This window comes from Schistocerca piceifrons, chromosome 2, assembly GCF_021461385.2.
Source record: "Schistocerca piceifrons isolate TAMUIC-IGC-003096 chromosome 2, iqSchPice1.1, whole genome shotgun sequence".
In the NCBI taxonomy this organism is placed as follows: Eukaryota; Metazoa; Arthropoda; class Insecta; order Orthoptera; family Acrididae; genus Schistocerca; species Schistocerca piceifrons.
This window is the reverse complement of record NC_060139.1, coordinates 346,731,555-346,755,146: the sequence shown is the minus strand read 5'-3', so window position 1 is coordinate 346,755,146 and position 23,592 is coordinate 346,731,555. Positions and strand designations below refer to the sequence as shown.

Below are 23,592 nucleotides of genomic sequence, written 5' to 3'. Positions count from 1 at the left end.
TGTATAAAGAGGTAAATGAGGTTGCGCTTGCTAATGTTTTATTTGTATTCTGCCATGGTACAACTCTGTGTGAACTTACAGAGTAATTTGCAAATTAAGCACAGATTTCTCTATGTGTGTTTGAAGTTCTCTGTGGTATATTTGGGAGTGCAGTGATAGATGATGCAGTAGCATCTCATCTGTCTGCAGGCAATAAGAATCAAAGCTCCCCTGTGGACTGTTATAGCTCCTTACACACTGCTGACATAGTGACAGTTCGTGCCTTCTCAGGTAGTATCAACACTGGTTACTTCTATATAGAGAGGCATTTTTAGAGACATCTCCATCTGAACTCCTTGCTTGGCAGCAAACATCAGAAAATAACAAGCTGTAACTCACATCAATAACAGTAAACAATACATTGCTAAATGACCCTTTGTAATTGTAAAGTGTAGGACAATATGCTTCCTATCAATTGCTCCCACACAATGGGGGAAATGGAGCACCTGGATGAACACAGTTTCTTTTGGATACTATATGTCTTCTGTCGCTGGCATCTGCAACAAGAAAATCTGACTTCAGGTTCCACAAGAGATGAAAGATCCTCTGAGTCCAGATGAACCAACAAGTATACCTCTTTCACACAAGGGGGTGAAGAGGGGTGTGGAAGAAGTGGGCCTTTAAACCAGTCCACAGAAATGTTTCAGAATGTTCTGCAGCAACAAGAACAATGACTACAGGATTCAGTAAGTGACTGCAGGAAGTTGATCATCAGCAATCTGTGTGAGCTGCCAGACTACATAAGGGAAGTGACAACAAAAAAATTGTGATATTCCATTTGAGGTAGAGGTGAATTTGTGTAGAAGGGAGGAGTCAGTAATGAATGTTGATGTGGCAGGGGGATCACCAACTGCAGATTCCCCTGCCACATTCATTCAAACCACCAGTGACACTGGAGTAGAAGTAATGTCTTTTAAAAATGCTGGTGAAGACGATTTGTAATAATTTTAACACTTTGCCATCCACGCATCTCGTACAGTTTTATTCACCGGCAGCACTAATTTGGATTACTTGGCTTGTCGCCAGCCATTCTTGACATCATCGGGAGATTATAAACTGTTACATTTTACTAATTTCATCATTAGTTCTCATAAGTTATCAACCCTGTTCCCCTACTTTCATGAAATTTTGAAGATATACATATGTAAATAAATACTAAATTTGTTTGTTTCATGTATTTGTTTATTTGCATTATCTTTGTTACTTAGTATTTCTCTTTCATAAGATATGTGGCAAAACAGTCTCCAAGATGTAACAACTCCTCAAGACTTGCACGTTAAGTTTGTTGTTCTTTTTGCTTTTTGGAACATATATGGCAGTTTCTTCATTTTCGTTTATTATTTCGTAAATACATAGGCCTATTCATTGGTGCTGCTTTATGTGACCGGAAAGTCTGTCAACCAGATCATGATGAGACATATGCGATATAGTGGCAACCTCCAAGTTATGCTCCGTGCATTCATTGTTAATAACTGTACTGTCTCTTTCACCTGCCACGATGAAAGGGCACAAGGTACTAATAAAAACAAAAAACATGATGTGTGTAACTTATTGTTACCTAAAATAAACACCAACAGAATGCAAAAGATACTAAAGTACTGTCGCCGGCCACTGCATGATACTATGCTCATTACACCACTGTGGTAACGCTGGCCACTGACCGATACTATGCACACGACACCACCATGGTGTCGCCGGCCGTTGACTGCTATTTTGCGCATGACACCACTGTGGTGTCACCAGATGGCAGAGTGTTAATATACATATAAAAATAAATCTCTGATAAATTAAATATATGTGTTAGTACTATTAACTGAATTACCTTTACATAATCCTTTAATCCTTCAATCCTTCAACCAAACCTTCACAAACTGCTGGAACTATTTGGAGGTACAGTTGGTTTGGAAATGTGGAATAAAAATGCAAGGCATTGTCAGGAATCTCACGATGTCAAAAGCGAAGAGTAACAGCAAGTCTTTGCTTCACAGCAAGTGTTTTTCTGAAATTTGTGTCTCTCTTTGAGACAACAGGCCCTATAATACTCATTAGAACTTTAAAATCAAATGGCCACATCCTATTGAAATTACGAAAACCAGAACTGTTTTTCAAATTCATCTCTTACAACATGTCATTCCCACCATATTTTTTTCTATAGTATGTTTTTGTTCTGATGATTACTATATCTTTGTTTTCATTTACATCTACATCTATATCCACACTCTGCAAACCACTGTGAAGTGCACGGCAGAGGGTACATCCCATTATACCAGTTATTAGTGTTTCTTCCTGTTCTGTTTCCATATAAAGAACAGGAAGAATTATTGTTTGAATGCATCTGCGTGTGCTGTAGCTATTCTAATCTTGCCCTCACAATCTCTATGTAAGCAATATGCGGGGGATTTTAGTATACTCCTAGAGTCATCCAACAAATCCCGAACTCTTGCAGACTTTGTCTCAGTTAACAATCTCCCCCTCCCTCTTTTTTTCATTATATATAAAACTCATTTCTTTTCTTTATTTTTCCCCTAATTCTTAATTGCACTATACATTTCTCACCTCTCTTGCCTATCTTTACTTCTCACTATGTCCTTATCATCTATGGACACAACCTGGCAGAATGCTTGCCAGTGCACCACCTCTGATCTGCTCTCTGATGCCACTCCATCTTTATCTTCTCACATCCTCACTACAGATAGATCTCTCTCATCCTGGCGTCTGAGTGACCCAGACTTTCTTTTTAACATTCCCCAACCTATCACTTTCTTCTCCACAAGAAACATACTCTTCGGAATTCTTATTTTCAGTGTTTCTTATTTCTCTGGTTCTGACTCTACATCTATTCCACTCCCAAACAGAACGAGGAAAAAATGACTGCCTATATGCCTCTGTATGAGCCCTAATCTCTCTTATCTTATCTTTGTGGTCTTTCCGTGAAATATAAGTTGGCGGCAGTAGTTGTACTGGAGTCAGCCTCAAACGCTGGTTCTCTAAATTTCCTCAGTAGCGATTCATGAAAAGAACGCCTCCTTTCCTCCAGAGACTCCCACCAGAGTTCCTGAAGTATTTCCGTAACACTCGCGTGATGATCAAACCTACCAGTAACCAATCTAGCAGCCTGCCTCTGAATTGCTTCTATGTTCTCCCTCAATCCAACCTGATAGGGACCCCGAACGCTTGAGCATTACTCAAGAATAGGTCGTATTAGTGTTTTATAAACGGTCTCCTTTACACATGAACCACATCTTCCCAAAATTCTACCGATGAACTGAAGACGACTATCCACCTTCCCCACAGCTGCCATTACATGCTTGCCCCACTTCATATCGCTCTGCAATGTTACACCCAAATATTTAATCGATGTGACTGTGTCAAGCGCTACACTACTAATGGAGTATTCAAACATTACGGGATTCTTTTTCCTATTCATATGCATTAATTTACATTTATCTATATTTAGAGATAGCTGTCATTCTTTACACCAATCACAAATCCTGTCCAAGTCGTCTTGTATCCTTCTACAGTCACTCAACAATGACACCTTCCCGTACACCACAGCATCATCAGCAAACAGCCGCACATTGCTGTCCACCCTATCCAAAATATCGTTTATGTAGATAGAAAACAACAGCAGACCTACTACACTTCCCTGGGGCACTCCAGATGATACCTTCACCTCTGATGAACACTCACCATCGAAGACAACGTACTGGGTTCTATTACCTAAGAAGTCTTCGAGCCACTCACATTATTGGGAACCAATCCCATATGCTCGTACCTTAGTTAGGAATCTGCAGTGGGGCACCGAGTCAAATGCTTTCTGGAAGTCAAGGAATATGGCATCCGTCTGATACCCTTCATCCATGGTTCGCAAGGTATCATGTCAAAAAAGGGCGAGTTGCATTTCGCAGGAGCAATGCTTCCTAAAGCCATGCTGATGCCTGGACAGCAACTTCTCTGTCTCAAGGAAATTCATTATATTTGAACTGAGAATATGTTTGAGAATCCTGCAACAAACCAATGTTAAGCATATTGGTCTGTAATTTTGAGGATCCGTCCTTCTACCCTCCTTATATACAGGCGTCACCTGCGCTTTTTTCCAGTCACTCGGGACTTTACATTGAGCAAGATATTCATGATAAATGCAAGCTAAGTAAGGAACCAATGCAGTAGAGTACTCTCTGTAAGACCGAATTGGAATCCCATCATGACCTGGCAATTTATTTATTTTCAACCAATTAAGCTGCTTCACAGCCCCAGGGATGTCTATCACTATGTCCTCCATACGGGAATCTGTAAGAGACTCAAACAGCGGTAGGTTTGTACAATCCTCCTGCATGAAAGATTTCTCAAATGCTAAATTTAAAATTTCAGCTTTCGTTTTGCTGTCTTCTGTTGCCAGGCCAGGCTGATCAGTGAGTGACTGGATGGAAGCCTTCGACCCGCTTACTGATTTTACGTAAGACCAGAATTTCCTTTGGTTTTCAGCGAGATCTTTTGCTAAGGTATGACGGTGGTAGTGGTTGTATGCTTCGCGCATAGCTCTTTTTACAGCAGCACGAATCTCTACTAACTTTTGCCTGTCCTCATTCTCCCGATCTTTCTTGTACCGTGAGTGCAACTTGCAACTGTCTTTGCTTCCTGAGCATTCTCCGAATTGCGCTGTTAAACCATGGTGGGTCTTTTCCTTCCGTAACCCACTTTTTCAGCACATACTTGTCCAATGCATGATTTACAATGTGTTTAAAATTTGCCCATAACTCTTCCACGTCCATCATACCAGAAGTAAATGAAGTCGATTCATTTACTAAGTGGGATGCTAACAACTGCTTATCTGCTCTTTCTAGTAAGAATACTCTCCTAGCCTTCTTGACCGACTTTTTAACTTTCATAACCATAGTCATAATGACAACATCATGATCACTAATCCCTGTCTCAGCACTGACACCGTCGATGAGGTCTGGTGTGTTTGTGGCTACCAGATCTAAAATATTTCCATTACGCATTGGCTGTCGATTTAGCTGCTCAAGACAGTTTTCGGATAATGTGTTCAAAAGTAATTCGCACGACGGCTTGTCTGTACCACCTGTAATGAATCCATAGACACCCCAGTCTACACTAGGTAGGTTGAAGTCGCCTCCGACTAATATAGCATGATCCGGGTACTTCTGCGATACAGAGTGTAGGCTAGAACTGACACGGTGGAACCTGTTGGCCGGTAATAACACTCAACAATTATCTTTATTTCTCCTAGCCCTGTTAATCATGTCCAGATAACTTCACAATCACACTCTACTTCGACCTCAGTAGACACAATATTTTTGTCAACTGCAATGAAGACACCACCTCCTACGGTGTCTAATCTGTCTTTCTGCTACACGTTCCAACCCTCACTAAATATTTCAGAACTTCCTATCTCAGGGTTCAGCCAGGTCTCAGTCCCGGGAATAATTTGCGCACCACACGCTTCCTCGAGGGTATTAAATTCAGGAACTTTATTCCGAACACTCTGAAAATTTACTGGTAATATCTTGATAGCTGAAGTGTCTTTACACTGAGTGCGTCCTGATTTCCCTGCCTGCACATCGACTGGTGCACAACATGGCTATTTTGATACATTCATGAGAAAAAAGGAACAAATTTACTCTATCCTGTGGAGTGGACTGCTTTGGGTAAAATTTCTGAAAGTCAGAGATTTCATAATCTATTTTTGCCATTTATCTGGATGTAAGGCCACCTGCAGTTGTTCATGATTTTTCTCTTCTGTCCAAATAAGCTGTACTTCTATGCTATTGACATCTTAATAGTTTTTATATGGTAAATGGAACCACAAAATGATCTCCACTACTCGGGCATCTAGCAAAATAACACAGATGTAAGACTCAGTATTTGTAGGTTCATATTACACATGAATTATCATGTTTTAGGCTTATATTAAGCTCCACAAATCACAAGAAGCTGAGCCCAGTTAATTCTCCCAGTGCTACAGACATTTCTGTCTTCTGTTCTTATCAAAAGCAATCTGATTCTCCAGTTTCAATGAGTTAGCTGTCAGTAAGGTGTTACAGCTCATCCAAAACAGTTTTTCTACAATGGACAGACCACTTGTTTTCTAAGTAAAATGGTAAGTTCTGAATTAATACTGCAAGCAACATAATTTCATTGTACAATTCATAGAAAATCTTGCCTCAAAAGTTATCAATTGATTTGCCAAATTTTATTTAACCTATCTTCACTTACTTGCCTGATTTAAACTATTTTGTTACATACTTGTAAACAATTGACAGTTTCTGTGACAAGTATGCTTAGTATGAAATATAAGATAAAAACAACAGCTGAGTATTGCAGGCAGAAGAGCAATGACTGTTTTCAAAGTACTTGCAGTTCTCCTAATATATGAATCCCAAATTGATTCCCATAATTTAAAATGTGAGCAGATTAACATTAATTGCAATTGCTTATTAGCCACTTTACAAAAATAGCCTACAATAGAGCTACTTGTGCCACTGCAGATACAAATTCCTGACGCTCTCCTTAATGATGGGATTTATTAAGCACAGTCTGTGAATGGATAAACTCTTCCGGTATAAATATGCACTTTTCAAAGGTTCTGTGCTATTATCAAATACAACTGGGTGGGTAACAATCTGTTGTCAGTGTGTGCCTTCTATTACTATTATAACTGGCTCCTTTATTGCCTGTAACATCTTTCGGAGAACATCTGTACTATAATGGATCTGAAAATATTGAGCCTATTGCCACTCCATCCCTCCCTCGAGTGGCTGATAACATTACATTGTGGAACATGTGAAAGACACCAACATACCACCATAAGACAAATTCCAGTGTAATAAGATTGCTGGTAGGACTTCTAAATATTTAATACATCTTGACATATCCTCCCTGTCACAACAAATAACAGGATTACCTGCAGATATCTCTAATTTCAGTATTGATATAATAAATGTTAACTTCTATTGATAACAATATTTCTTGAACTTTTACTAATTTTATTCTATATAAATCACAATTGATGAACAGAAATATTACAAACTTACAAGTAAAAATATTCCATAAAAATAGATTTACATTATGTCTGTTTCATTAAACTATTACAAATGGAAAGCATTCAAATGCAATACAGAAAACTTCTCTTCAAAGTAGAAATCAGAAATTTCTATCAGTTCATGATGTTATGTACAAAAGCAACTTGCAAAAAAATAAATAAATAACAATATTCATGATGGATACGTGTCCTCAGAAATGTCAACAATATCACTTGTAACATCACATTAATTCTAAGAAGAGGGATAATGACAATAAGAAAGACTCCTGCCAGAAACTTCAACAGAATACATAGCGACTACAGTGACTTAAATGCCAACAATTTTACAACAAACTTACAACCACAAAATTAATGTCTCTTGCAAGAAATATGACTCTTGACATTAAACAAATGCAACATTGGAATAATAAATTTTGGAATGAAAGACGCTTCAACTGCCAGTCAACTTTTCAGTATTTACACATTCATGCCAATAAAGAGCACAAAACACAATTATCACAAATTAAGGTTCACTAAAATGTGTAGAAAAGGTATGCCAAGACATGCATAGCATACATATTAGGCCTTTTGAGGCAAAATTACTTTTTCTTTTGCACTAAGTTGCACAAAATGTAATGGTGGCTAAAACTGACAACCCCAATTTTGTTAATTCTGTAAGTGTTATCATTATTCTAATAAGTGTTGGACTATGGGGACTGTCCTCATAAATTTTACATGCCTCCAGTAATTTTTCAGACTCTTCATTTTCTCTCTCTTTTATTTTACAAGGCCACAGGAGAAACACTGTCAGGGTAAGGTAAGAGTTCTGTTACATTGGCATAAGGTAAGAGTTCTGTTACATTGGCACACAGCATGGTTATAGTGACACTAAATATGGTTTTCTGGCATGAAAATAATTGTGCCAAGAAAATATCACTGGATCACACACAAAAAAGTGAGAAAATGAAGTGTTCAGTTTCTCTTCACTGTCACCACACATAAAATGAAAACACAAATGGACACTTCCCAAGTGACAGAAGTGAAAGTTCATGTGAATTCCCTCCCTGGTAATCCACAATGGGGGGGGGGGAAAGCTTAGCCTTTGGTTCTATTTGATCCAAGGTATTCACTGCTACTGAATGGTCTGAAGCAGATAATTCTAAACAATGATAATACCAGTTTTCTATAACAAGATCAATCTCAATTAGAAAAATTGTAAAATCAGTGATCACAAAATTTCTTCTTCCTTGGTAGAATCAGCTACTTTACACAAGTACAGGAATTCATCAAACATTTAAGTCAGACTTCATAATAACTGCTTCTAATGATTTCCTTTTGTTTCTTCAAGATAAGAAGAAAACGGTACGACTTTTTAGATAGCAATTACTAGTACTATCACTTCCATACTACCACTTTCACTATCATTACAGCAACTTCCATAATAAATGCTTTATTTCTTTTCTATATATAATTTATCAATAAGATGTTTTCTCTAACCAAGTGTCACATTTACATGAGCAATGGCACCTGGAATAAATTTCACGTGAGTGCCATTTTTATCAGTCTATATATTCTAACATTTATAATTAACTGTGCAGCCTGATGATATTTGTGATGCATGAGACAGAAAAAGAGTGTGGACTCACCAAATTCAAAAATAGGGGCAATTACAGTTTGACTAACAAACAACAACTGAAAAAGCAGAGTTTATCTCTTGAAGTTGTTCTGGTGTTGTAGGGAAGAAACAGATAGAAAATAGGAAAAGGTAAAGGACAGCATACAGCTTCATGAAAGTAAAAGTCACCCAGTCCCAATATTAAGAGTTACAAGGAAATAACAGCCTGCTGTATGAACTAAGATTGAAATTCTAACTACTGCCAATGAGGTCCTCACATTCAAGAAAAGCTAATCAAAGACATAAAATTTATGTAAGCACTGAAAATGCATAGTAAGCAATCAGAAAAAAGATAAAAAAAAAAAACATTTTTTCATTTGTGTGACTTTTATCTAAGCTCCAACTGTTCCTGTTCCAACAATTAGAAAGTGTGAGTTTCTTCCTGCTTTGCATTGAGTTATCTGGATTTTACACTTTTTGTATGTTGAATACAGTACTTCCTTGTATTCTTTAACACACTGGGTATGAATATATCATATCACAGAAGTAAAGAAGACTGTTTACACTGATAAATTAGCCTGCTTGTCTGCAAAATAAATGTGCAACATATCCATTGGCACAAATAAAAGGCACACACCTCCAAACTTGCAGGTCAGGAGCATGCTCCATTTCTTCTAATGTGGAAGACGAGTTTCTGGTTTCTGAACGATGGGATTCATTAATATTTTGTCAATGGTTTTGGATTTGCTATAGATGTTTCTTCTTCATCTGATTTTTCCCTGTTTTCCATACAGTTATAACTTTGGTTGCAAGTGTATGCCCACAGTGTAATAAAAAGCAACAAAGAAAATTGTAAGAAAACAGTAACAATAGATCCTAGACCTGACATATGAACATTTGTCTCTTCATTTAAATCTTAATTTCCAGAAATGTACCTTGAACATAAAACAAGTAATTAACTGAAAATGTTGTCATCAACAACACTAAATGTTGAGAATCTGAAACTGCAGATATGAAGAAAAGTCAAATGACAATTTGCAGTAATATATTCCATACAGCAATGGAGGACCCGAGAAATCTTTAGCTATCATTTTGCAACTCACAGTAAAAAAGTAACCTGTAGGTTCTCAGTTATATAGTGTAAATGACACACTTCATAGATGGTACACAGTTTCACAGAAGAGATCAACTGATCATGTTTTCTTATTTCTTATAAAACTACATGCACATCATGTAATAATTTTTTAATCACTAAAGGTGCTGAAGATTGAATAAAATACTATCTCACACCTGAAACCATATTCACACTCTGTTAATGTTAAAAACAATTGCAACATTTTCAAATTTACTTTAAAATAACCACAAGATGAGAAGATGTTACAAAAAAATCTTGATGAATAGAATGAACATTACAAAACAACATCAGGACACACAAATAATCACTCAAGAGTGATGATCGGGGGAAGGGAAACAGAAGGTAAACAGGAGAAGTTAGATAACTATATATTCAGCATCTGTATCCTTAGCCAGTTCACTGTGGAATGTACATCAGATGTGATTGTTTAATAGATAAAATCCATAAAATATTAATGCTGGAGTATTGCAAGGAATAATTCAAATCCTAACCTGAAAAGTTTTCACCACTTGCATATTTTACACTCTCCCTTATAAGAACTGAATTACAGTCACACACAAAATGTGACTGAATGATGTGCAGGAGTATTACAAAGAAAAGTATGTGCATTTACAACAGAAGCTAAGCAATTGTGTATGCATCTAGTGCTTCTAAGTTAATATTTGCAGTAACATACTCTCAAGTAAAAAAGCTAGAATTTTGGCAATAACCACACTGCATTTTATTAAAAAAATAAAGAAGCAGCAGAAGAGACTTGTTGCTATTCAGCATGCCCTGATGTCTTTCAGTTGGATCATATCACAGATGGAAAACAGCCATGAAATCTCTTGCATATAATTGTAGGCCTTATTTACTTTTACTGTAAACAGATAAAACAGATGACAGTATTCAAATAGGCTACAAACAACAGCTGGTTATAAAATGAACTGTAAGTACAAAAAACGGAATACTGTAGCTCAGAAGGAACACATTGATAGCATTGATCCTGTGATGTAAAATGGAGGGTGAATATGGATATTCCATTATTTCAAACATGGTTTTATCTGTGACTATCTTCTAGTGCACTATCTTTTCTACTGAAGAGACGAATGCGTCCCGAGTGCTGTGTTGCGCTGCTTATGACTTCCATCCACCTGCCAAAGGTGTATTCACTTTCTGCTCGAAAGAAGTACACATGATTCTTGAATTGGAGTTTGAAGACATAATCTTTCTGTATTCCATCCTTCTCAGAAGGTGTGCTTACAGTATATCCAAGAAGAGGCAAACTGGCCAAAGGAAAATCATCCTGCAACAGAGTAAGTTTATTAATAGAAATATCAAGTTAAATAACTGTATGTATCAATTTAAGCTCACACAATAATGGCAATGACTTACCTGATATGTCTTGTAGAAAAATAGACAGAAATTTGTAAAGACAACCCAGAGTTTCTGCCAGCCATTACTGTTCTTGAATTTTCTTAGCAGGTAGCCACTCAGTTGATTCTGCAGGAATGTATACTTGAAATCAGTCATATTTGTGTACAAATTCTGTAATGTTTTATTCTGCGACTACAGGATGCTAACAGGGTTGCTAAACCCAATTAAAAGCTCAAGTAACTGCCTACGTAATGGCGTCTCAGATCTCTGAGAATCTATGCCATGTGCAGGTGCAAAAATGAATCTTCATGAAATTATATGCTGTGTACCATTAGCATAAATGAAAAAATTAAATGTGGCCGAGTTGCAAGTCTTTTCATTTGATGTCACATGGGATAACTTACATGTCAATTATGATGAAATAACGAGTATAAACATTTAACACTTCAGGCAGCCAATATCTTTCTAAATCTTAGCAATATTACCCATCTTGCACATTACAGTTCAATTAAATTAAACTTATGTATCCATGTATTAACAATGTACATTATATGGATGTATTCATAAGAGTTCTACACACTTGCGTGCCCCCCCCCCCCCCCCACACACACACACACATACACTTGCAATAAAAACTTTTTCCTTTAACATTATAGAAGTTGTGCGTTATTAAAAAGCATCTCAGTTTTACTTTGAATCAGAAAATTCTTTAATTTTCTTTATCTTAAGAGGGGATGCATTAAAAAGCATTTAGGGGAGAGGAAGTAATCTTTTTGATAAAGAGTTTGTGTGTGTGTGAAAATAGTATCTGCTTATTGTTTCATGGTTATGAGCCTGATTGCTCAATGTTAGAAACTCCTAATGGGATTTCAGAAGGCATACACGTTCATAAATGTATAAGCTATAAAGCATCATTATTTCAAAATCTTTAATGGTTTCCCTTTATGGCTGTCTTTGAGAGACTTCTTTCATACTAATAGTCCTTTTTTTTTTAGTTTGAAAGCATGTTTTGCTGTACCTGTGTTTCTCTGAAGATCACGTCATACCTAAGAAAGCTGTTCATACACACATAATGATTTAATGCTACAATAATCCCATAGCATTTAGTACATGACAAGATTAATTTAGCTTTTTTCTTAGGAAATTCTAGATGCTTTTTCGATTTCAAGTGCTCATTCATTCATATAGCTATAAATTTTGTGTGTGGGGCTTGCGCAGTAGTGTAGCTCTCTAACTTGCCTCTTATGCCACTTTTAATTTTGCTTCTGATATTACTGAAATTGTACATACTGCCTTTCCCTTATTTATAAGCAAAGTATTGTACCTAAACCATTTTTCTTTTATAAAAAGGCTTGTGCTGTCAGTAAATAAAACTGCATCTGCCATTGTCAGGTAGTTTGCATAGCCTATCAATTATATATAGCATATATAGCAGGAATAACAAAGGGCCTAACACAGAACCCAGGGGCACATCACAGCTTTTTTATGTTCAAACATGAAGGAAGTCAGCATCAATCCAGTCTGTACTTCATTGCAGATCTACATTTCAGATACACTATAGTTATCATCAGTGCTAGAAAATATAAGAAATAAAAAGGAATCACACACTGACTGGCATAAAACAAGATCTATATCATAGTTATACAGAGCTGGAGACTCCACAGTAAATAACATACTGTATGAAGTGAGTCATGTACACTCCACAGGCTTGTAAATGCATGTTATCACACAACCTTAGCATGTACATAGCTTAATTCAAACTGAGACTGCTGTTTGTAGACCTATATGACCCGCCACAGTATACGTCATAGAGAACGAATGTCACCCTTCATATCAATGGCATCTGTATGAGACTAACATTCCAGTTATAGCAAAATAATAGTTTTTCATTAAACGGATGATGAGGTAAAGTAAGACCAATATAATGACTTAGTGGAATAACCCACTGATCCTGCAGTAAAACATGTTACTTAAAACTAATGTTAAATTTTTTTTAAAAAAACTTTAACTGTGACTACAAGCTTGGTGTAAGCAAATCACAATTATTATTTTTATTTTCATTTATTTTAGAATGTATTGTATGAAACACCAAAAAACTACATGCTAACACACTACATAATACACTCACACTGTATCATGGCTATTAAGAGGAAATGACACACAATAAACCTCCCAATAAAAGATTTGTTGAGAGTTCAATTAAAGATACAGTATAATGACCTGAACTGACATTAATAAAGCCAATAGTTACAGGAAAAACATCATAATTTTGCAACCACAAATGTTGTTCTCACCTGACGTGCTACACAGCATTACTACAGGGTTATTACAAATGATTGAAGCGATTTCACAGCTCTACAATAACTTTATTATTTGAGATATTTTCACAATGCTTTGCACACACATACAAAAGCTCAAATAGTTTTTTTAGGCATTCACAAACGTTCGATATGTGCCCCTGTAGTGATTCGGTAGACATCAAGCCGATAATCAAGTTCCTCCCACACTCGGCGCAGCATGTCTCCATCAATGAGTTCGAAAGCATCGTTGATGCGAGCTCGCAGTTCTGGCCCGTTTCTTGGTAGAGGAGGTTTAAATACTGAATCTTTCACATAACCCCACAGAAAGAAATCGCATAGGGTTAAGTCGGGAGAACGTGGAGGCCATGACATGAATTGCTGATCATGATCTCCACCACGACCGATACATCGGTTTTCCAATCCCCTGTTTAAGAAATGCCGAACATCATGATGGAAGTGCGGTGGAGCACCATCCTGTTGAAAGATGAAGTCGGCGCTGTCGGTCTCCAGTTGTGGCACGAGCCAATTTTCCAGCATGTCCAGATACACGTGTCCTGTAATGTTTTTTTCGCAGAAGAAAAAGGGGCCATAAACTTTAAACCGTGAGATTGCACAAAACACGTTAACTTTTGGTGAATTGCGAATTTGCTGCACGAATGCGTGAGGATTCCCTACCGCCCAGATTTGCACATTGTGTCTGTTCACTTCACCATTAAGAAAACATGTTGCTTCATCACTGAAAACAAGTTTCGCACTGAACACATCCTCTTCCATGAGCTGTTGCAACCGCACCGAAAATTCAAAGCGTTTAACTTTCTCATCGGGTGTCAGGGCTTGTAGCAATTGTAAACGGTAAGGCTTCTGCTTTAGCCTTTTCCGTAAGATTTTCCAAACCGTCGGCTGTGGTACGTTTAGCTCCCTGCTTGCTTTATTCGTCAACTTCCGCGGGCTACACGTGAAACTTGCCCGCACGCGTTCAACCGTTTCTTCGTTCACTGCAGGCCGACCCGTTGATTTCGCCTTACAGAGGCATCCAGAAGCTTTAAACTGCGCATACCATCACCGAATGGAGTTAGCAGTTGGTGGATCTTTGTTGAACTTCGTCCTGAAATGTCGTTGCACTGTTATGACTGACTGATGTGAGTGCATTTCAAGCACGACGTACGCTTTCTCGGCTCCTGTCGCCATTTTGTCTCACTGCGCTCTCGAGCGCTCTGGCAGCAGAAACCTGAAGTGCGGCTTCAGTCGAACAAAACTTTATGAGTTTTTCTACATATCTGTAGTGTGTTGTGACCATATGTCAATGAATGGAGCCACAGTGAATTTATGAAATCGCTTCAATCATTTGTAATAGCGCTGCACATATAGAAGAGCATGCTACACAGAATACAGCCCTCAAGGGTTATAGTTACCTCTGCTGCCATAAAGGTGGCTTTTAAAAAGTTCCCAAAAATGGGTGCTTCTCATTGCCACTTGCTCACTGAATAGAGTAGGGCCAAAGACCTCACATTAGAAAAAAATTTGATCTCCTTCAGGAGGTCCATAAATCTGCACTTCTCACCTCTTTGTAGCAATATCAAATATGAGGTCTGAGATGGAACACTGTGTTCATTTTCAATTAAGTGGGGCAACAAAGTTAGATTGTTTGGCTATTTCCCTCCTTTAGAAGGCTATGTGTTCATCAAATTGAACTTCAAATCACCCCCTCGTCTGGCCCATATAACATGCACCAGTCAGGATGTTCCAATTTGTAAACATCTGATACATGAAAAATTTTTCTTTTGTGAACACTGTTAATTAAAATATGACTAAAGTTATTAGCAGTCAAAAATGAAACTATAATTTAATGCCTTTTTAATAACAGATGCCACTGTCATAGTAATTTTACTGCAACATCAGAAACAATTGTATTTGCTGCTACCGTCTTTTAATTTAATACTCATACCAGTATAGCTTCTTGTTGACTTTTAATTGCAACTTCATTTTAAATATTACTTATGAATATGGTGGATAATTATTCAGTTTAGCAATGTATTTAATGGTATATAGCTCTAACTGATGCTCAGCATGTGCTCATGGCAGCTTAAATAAGCAACTGACAGCAAAATTAAAAAAGGCTTTTTTTATGCTGGGTGGTTTGAATGAAAGTCTAAAACACTGTCAGTACAAGTATTTTTCTGGAAAATCCTTTTCTGGAAAACCCCAGAAACATGCTTCCCATTTTCACTCCTCATATTCAAATCTAAAAATTTTTCAGTCCTTAATTTATACTTAACAAGTAAATTTGATTTTCTTATGTAAACCATTAAACTTTGTGACAATTGTATTGGTATCATCATTGTTACCATTTATTAACAATGACTATCAATGTACCTGATATAATAATACTATTTTTCTGTTAATCTGAGATGTTTAAAAAAAGGCTTGTTTGTTATGTAATTAATAAAAAAATACTGACTAGCTGACAAGAAATGGACTTCCCATACCCACTCTATCCTTTTGGAATAATAAGGTTTAAAGTAATTGTATTTCATGACTAAACAAATCAATAAACTCATTAATCTCATCACTACATAATCTAAGCTGCTCAGTTCATTTTCTCCTAACAATTTTAATAGTGCTGACATCTGCTATTATGGTATATAAGCTTACTATGGCCAAAGACACAAATTTCATGTCTACAATTACTGGTACATGATAAATATTACTGGCTAAGTCAGAACTGTTCTTGACTGAGTGTTGGTTCTTATACTGGAAGTGTTTCTTTAAAAAGTTAAGGCATTTTGTAGTAGCTTTGTTGAAAGGACCACCAATCTCATTAATAATCAGCCTGACCAGAATTTCTTTTTTATAAACCTTAAGCCATGCTCTAAGCGTAAGTGTGTGCAAATTCATAACTTTGAGCTGTTGAATTTCCGTTGGTGAAAATATTTTGCTACATAGCTTCAGCCTTTCATTCAATTTTCTTTGTACTTCTGAAGTTAGATCCCTATCAGTAATTTTAATATTATTTACCTTAAATTTTTTTTTAGCTTTAGTTACATATTTAGCATTCCCAACTACAATCACTGTATTTCCTTTACCGACCTTAGTGATTGTGGCGTCCTCATCAGTAGGCTTGTTATTAATAGTATCCACAATTTTTTTCCCCATTTCTATTAACATTAGAAGACCAACTGGATTCAATACTAAATGATTTTGTTTACTGCTAAATTAACTGCACATTTCACATACACAATACCTTTGACAGTTCTACTAAGCGACATTTTAGGCATTTGTTTAACGTTTTTCCTGCTCATTGAAACTGATATTTGAAACTGCTTCATAAATGTCAGAAAGGCAGACTTCTGAACTTCTTACAAGAGATCAAAATTTTCTCTCATCTGAGATATTTGGCACTGTTCTGCTCAATGAGCAAATGGCAATGAGACACATCCATCTACAGAAACTTTTGAAAAGCCACCTTTGTGGCAGCAGAGGTAACTACGAGCCGCAAGGGATGTATTCAGCCAAGCACATTTTTCTCTGTGTAGTAACACTTGGTAGCTTATCAAATCAGAACAAAATTAGCAGTTGCAAAACAACAACAGTTGTTCTTGAAATTATTGGCATTATTTTTGATAATAATGTTATCAAACTCCATTCAGACCACTATACAGGGTGATTATTATTCACATTTAAAAACCCACGAAGTGATGTAGATGAGACCGAAAGAAGTAATTTAATGTAAGACACATGGGACCACAAAAACATGTGATGAAACCCGTGTAACCAAGCAAAAGCTGTTCTTATTTTGCATGTCTTTCTTCTGTCCCTTCTTTTTTGTTTACAGACTTTATTTAGTAAACAAAATGTAGATCATTTAGTGGTAATGACACAATTTCGAAGCTTACATTCATTTGCTTGTGACGCAATACAGCAGCTTTTTGTTGCACTGCACTTTGCTATAAACCAGCAGAGACCCTCATATCAGTGAATAAAAATAAAAAAATCTTACATCCATGTAAACACACAACTGTCTAACACAAGGAAAATGTTCAACGTTTGTCATCCATTTTTGGGGTATTTCCCAACATCTGCAGGCACATGTGTCCGATTCTAAATTACTTGTCTCAGCGTCATCTCCATCACTTCAGGAGTTTTAAACAATGGTAAGAAACACCCTGTATATTTAACTGAATTGTCAACAAGCTGTTTATTGTGAGCTTTTCTGTATGTAACTTCCTCTCAACAGCCATGATACTGTTGTTCATATGAAAGTATGGCATATGGTGTTAGCATGTACTCCTTGATATTTTATACAACATACTGCAATACAAATGAAAAATAAAAAAATAATTGTGATTTGCTTACACCAGCTTTCAGTCATGGTTGCAAGTTTTTAGAAACATTTTAATATTAGTTTTAAGTAACACTTTTCACAACAGGACCAAAGGGTTGTTCCACAAAATCATTATATCGGTTGTGCTTTTTATAAATCTGAAATAGATTGTGACCTACCAGTCTATACTGAATCCACTACTTCAAACTATAACTGCTTTGTCCATCATAACCTAAAATCTAGCTAATAAAAGTTGCTTCTGATGCAACAATTAGCACACTTTCCACCACTACACAAAATTGCTTGAAATTATCCTTCCCTTTTCATACTTACTTATTTAATAAGATTTCCTTGTATGGTTAAGGTTTTAGTATTTGGTTTCTCTTTTAGAAATTATCCCAAGCTTTAGTAATATGTAATGGAAGTCAGAACCACCTCTCACTTGCAGTGACGTAACAGGTTTATTTGGCGATGGCTTCAACTGACTAAAGCTGCAAAGTCCGACATGGAATGCCGCTTGTTCATCTTAATTTAACAGAAAACAATGTGAGTGTTTTGCAAATTCTGACTTATGGACATCTTCAAAGCATTAATGTGATCAGTCTAACTCAATGTTTTAACCTAATTTTCTCTTTGGTGATGCTTGGTTGCAATAGCCTAAAAGTTATCATTTTCACCTCAGCATATTTCACATTACCATGGGAGAAGTTTACTATTATCTTTTAAATGAAAATATATTTGAGAAATTCTTGATGTAGTCTACATCCACGAGGAATTTACAATCCATAGAAGGGGCATCGTAGGGACAGAAAAATTTTGCAGAAACGATGAAGCAAAAAGTAACATGAAATTAGCAGTTTTTAGTGAAATAATGAGAAAGTGGTGACTTGTGAAGTTTGCAATTTTGCCTAAAATACATTCATAGCTTATAGTGACTGAACAGCATTTTAACTTGGAATCTCCTCAAGGCTGAAGTTCATGTTTAATCTTAAACTAAAACTTCATTTCTCATGTAACAAACTTTGATATGATGATGAATATAGCACATAAATTAACAAGAATTACACAGAAATTGGTTAAAAAGGCTTAATTGGCAAAAAACTATATAAAATTTGTTAAAAAATCTGAATTTGACCAAAAACATCAAATTTGACTGAAAAATACTTACTGTGGCAAAATAAACAATATCAAATTTGGCAAAAAGTCACCAAATCTGACAAAAAAATTGCACTGTATTTGGCAAAAACAAAACTGACTTTTGTAGAAAGTGATACTAACTGGGGAAAAAATACTGAATTTGATGACTAAATAACAACAAATTTGGTGAGAGAATTAACTGTTGTCCAAAAAAACAATGAATCTAGCAAAAAATAATACTGAATTTGGCAACAAAATAATACGATTTTTTCCTATTCCTAGGCATTATCAAATCTCCAATTTGCGCGCAAGTAATACCTTTTCTTGTTTTATGAAAGTTTCTACAACCTTGAGGATCTGCTCACTATGGAACAATGGAATAAAAAATTTAGGCTATCTAATATAATGTAAGAATTTATTAAGGGCACAATTCTTTAAGACATTTACATAAGCTGTAATGAATTAAAGCCTTCTTGCAAGAACACGGTCCCTCACCCCCCACCCCCCAGCAACCAAACATATTTCACATTCTTACACTGTTTCTGACCAATATACATACAAATTTTATGTACATCAGGGATAAGCTGAAATCAGAGTTTGTTGCTCTGTTTACATATGCATCCTAACATTTTTTTACACTGTGTTTTCTGCGGTTGCCAACAGAAGTTAGTCACAAGTCTATATTAATACAGCGTGGATTCTGCACCACAGGGTTCTTATGGCAATTTATGACTTGAATTTGTGTATACTAGCAAAATATTGGTATTGCATGATGTATTACATTTGGGGATTAAGCAAAAAAAAGTTTTCTTGTAAGAAGGTGGACCATCTGTAATTCATTATTATTTTATGCAAGGGCAACAACAGAGCTTAAAACTCCATTACAATAATATTCATAAATTAGTGACAGAAACAAACGTAAGTAATGAACTGTGATCTTTCAGGACCAAAACAGATGAAGAATCAAAAGTAGACAGAGGACAGAAAAAATGTATTAGCCACTGTGAAAGAATTATAGTACATACATGTGTAGCATGTTTCATAGATACCACAAAGCAAGCCAAGATTTATAAATTGTTGTCATTGTTCTCAAATTAAATCAGCATACTGTTAAACCACATAAAATATTTTTTATGAAACTGACTTCCTTGCATACCTCCACAGCTCTGAGTTGGTCCTGCATGCTAATACTAGTGTTGCGATGCCAACAGACATGAACTGTTGTATTGCTGCGCTGAGTCTGAGAAGCTTTCTCTCTGTTTGAAGCAGTGTCTTCACCACACTTATCAATTATTTCATCAGAAGAACCTAAATCAGTGCAAAGAAAAATGTACTTGTTAGGCTAAAAAGTCAAATTTCACTATCAAAATTAAAATAACTGAACAACAGATGACATATAAGACCTATAAAGACATTGTATGAGCAACTGAAAAACAAAGAAACGTCCAGGAAAAATAAAAAATATGTACTGCATATAAAATAACTTGTTGAAGATATTTGTAGTTCACAGTGGCAAAGCTGCAAACAAGGAACACACTTAATAAAGAAAGTGGGAGGTTTTCAGTTATTCAAACATTCTGCTTCTAAATCCATGAAAAGATATACTTTGCCTATTTCTCATATTTATGCTGAACTGTAAAATATTTTTGGACGAATTATCATGCCAGCAAATCAACTCCATTACCATAATGAAAGTACGAAAACTGTGTGTGGCACTTACACAAATAATACAATAACTGAATATACTGAGTGAAAAATAAACAATGGAATGTGTAAAGATGGCTACTCACAATACAAAGGAGGTACTGAAACAAAAATTTGTGCACGATACCTTGGTTTTCAAGGCCCAGTGAGGCTCCATTGCCAGGATAATCTAGCTGTGTGTGTATATTTTGCTACTTTGTTAGGTCTGAGGAAGGATGGTATTCAAAGATTTAGCTAAAAGTGTAGTCTTACTTATGGCTCAAACAATAGAAACTCGAGGTAGGAATATTAACAATGCACGAAAAGACAGACTGCTACTTACTATGAAGATAACATTTAAGTTGTAGAAAATCATGATTAAAAGACACTTCTGTCCACAATACACCCACCAACCACCAACAGTACCTGTATTTTGCCTGCTATCATCCTTTTCACACCAAAAAAAGTCCCTCCCATATAGCCTGGCCACCTAGGGATGGCATATCTGAAGCGATAAGAACCCCTTACCTGGTATGCCGAGGGTCTCACCAAGGTCTTCACAGACAGACACTTCCCCCAAACATAATTCACAAACATATCACCCGTGCTATTTCCCCTCCCACCCCCATCCTCCCACGAACCCCAAGAATCAGCCTCCTTAGTCACCCAGGACCACCCTGTGGAAGTCCCAGGTGCTGGACCTGCCTAATCCACCCACACAGCACTTCCAATACCAGTCTTGTCACAGACTTATCCCACACCATCGGAGCCGGGCCATCTGTGAAAGCAGCCATGTTGTTAACTAACTATGCTGCAATCACTGCACAGCTTTTTATATTGGTATGTCTACTGACCAGCTGTCCACCAGGATAAACAGCCACCACTAACTGTGATCACAAGCACGCCACGCTGTGGCACAACATGCAGCTGAATATAACATGCTTGATTTCAAAGGTTGCTTCACTACCCGAGCCATCTGGATCCTCCCCTCCACCACTAGCTTTTCTGAACTGTGCAGCTTGGAGTTATCCTTACAATACATTCTCCGATCCCATAATTATCCCAGCCTCAACCTAACAGTTACATACTGCCCCACACCCTCCACCCAACAGTTTTCATCCCCTCTGTCCCATCATCTCCTCCACATTCTTGCCTCCAATGCTCTTTGTTTGCCACCCTCTGCCAATGCACCCGCCCATCTTTCCCTGCTCCTCCCCTTTTACCCTTTTTCGCTCCTCCCCCCCCCCCCCCCCTCCCTGACACTGTGCCTGTTGGTATTCTAGTACCTGCACACTCCACCATATAGTATTCCTCCCCCCCCCCCCTCCCCCCACCCCACCTGTACACTACTATCCCTTCTCCATCCCTGTCACTCCAGCAGACTGCTGCTTCAGTCCCACATGGTAGTTGTATTCTGGCCCGAGCTGCTGGAGTTGATGGCCACGAGTGCATGATGTGTGCTTGCTTCTGTTTATGAATGGTGTGTGTTTCTCTTTTCCTGATGAAGGCTGTGGCAGAAAGTTTTGTGTGAGTGTATTTTAATTGTGCCTCTTTGCAACTTAACATGTCATCTTTACAATAAATAGCAATCTATCTTTTCTTACATTATGTGACTGTTTAACACTCAAAGCCTCAACTATACCATCAGTGGTTACCTTTTTCTCTGCTGTTTGAATTCCACTCAGGACTTTCCAGTATCATTATAATAAGCACAACACATCTTCAGTTACTTCATGTTATCTTCTATTTTCCTGTACAAGGTACACTATTACAACACTGGAAGGCTGGCAAATGTGATTCAACACTTGCCCCCCACCCCACCCCAGCCAAAAAAACACCCAACTGATGTCAATGTTATAGTCAATATCAATTATTTTTTACATATTTTCCAATTTTGATTGTGAAAAGCATTGAGTTGTGACACAATTCCTTGTGAAAGAGGAGAAAAGTACTAAACCTGAATTGATGAAACCCAAGCCCAAGCCCTCCACTCTGCTTAAAATTAACAATGACCATGTGATCATCACACAAAGAGCTCTGTACCATTTCTGATATTCTGAGTGACAAACAGACTTCAACAGGAGACGCTTACAATACTATGAGAAACAGTAACAGTTGGTAGCATTCAACCATTTACTGTCCTCCACATGGCTCAACAATTCATTTTCTGAGACAATGCTTTCATCATCAGGTCGCCAACTTAGATACTGAGGTTCAAATACTTCAAAGTCTGCAAATACCTCTGCATCAGTCACAACATGAACCATAAAAAACACATTGGACTATGAGTCCTCATATTACATCATTAAAATCGTCAAATTCTGTCAGCAGTCATCCTGTCTCACACCGCACTGAGCCACATCCATCTCATATGCTGTGGACTCAAAGAGTGTCAAGTTGACACTTTTCCAGATGTCCAGTGGTTGTTGTGAACTTACATGCCCACAGTATCACCTTGTAAGCATAGCTATTGGCTCAACTGTTAATGCTATTCTTTTGGGCACCTACTTTTCCTCATTTCAAGGATGCTATGTGCCAGTTGTCATCTTCCATTTCATCAAAGAATTAGTGCGAGTTTATAATTATGCATTTGCTTTGAAATAATTCTAAAAAGCCATTAAAAATCCCATTCCATAGTCTTTGACTTCTGTGTTAAGATTATTGTTATGGGTCTTTTCATGAATGACAATCTTCAACTCTTCCAGCAAATGAAGTTTCTGTGCACAAAATTTCTAAGTTATCTTCTGTTCCATTAAAGGGGTTGTACACTCCACATGCATGATTCACAACAGCTCATTTGTCATAGTTGCTTAGTCTGAATATATCTTACACAGTAATACCATGGGTGGTGTGAGATGGAATGACTACTGACACAAGTTGACGATTTTAATGTAAGATAAGGACCCATAGACCAATGTGTTTTTATTGTACTTTGTTTTATGAATGCCACAAATATGATGTTGG

At 37.0% G+C, this 23,592-nt stretch overlaps 1 protein-coding gene across 1 annotated transcript in view; it reads right to left on the bottom strand.

The window, feature by feature from the left end:
• Positions 1-7,025: 7,025 nt before the first annotated feature.
• Positions 7,026-23,592, bottom strand: part of LOC124774947 (FERM, ARHGEF and pleckstrin domain-containing protein 1) — a 754,047-nt gene continuing 737,480 nt past the window's right edge. Inside the window, exons 21-23 of the mRNA XM_047249656.1 lie at positions 20,102-20,253; positions 11,206-11,313; positions 7,026-11,116 (exon numbers count right to left, since the gene is read on the bottom strand). Coding sequence (XP_047105612.1) covers positions 10,871-11,116; positions 11,206-11,313; positions 20,102-20,253 — 506 coding nt within the window. The 3' untranslated portion in view covers positions 7,026-10,870. The remainder of the gene's footprint in view (positions 11,117-11,205; positions 11,314-20,101; positions 20,254-23,592) is intronic.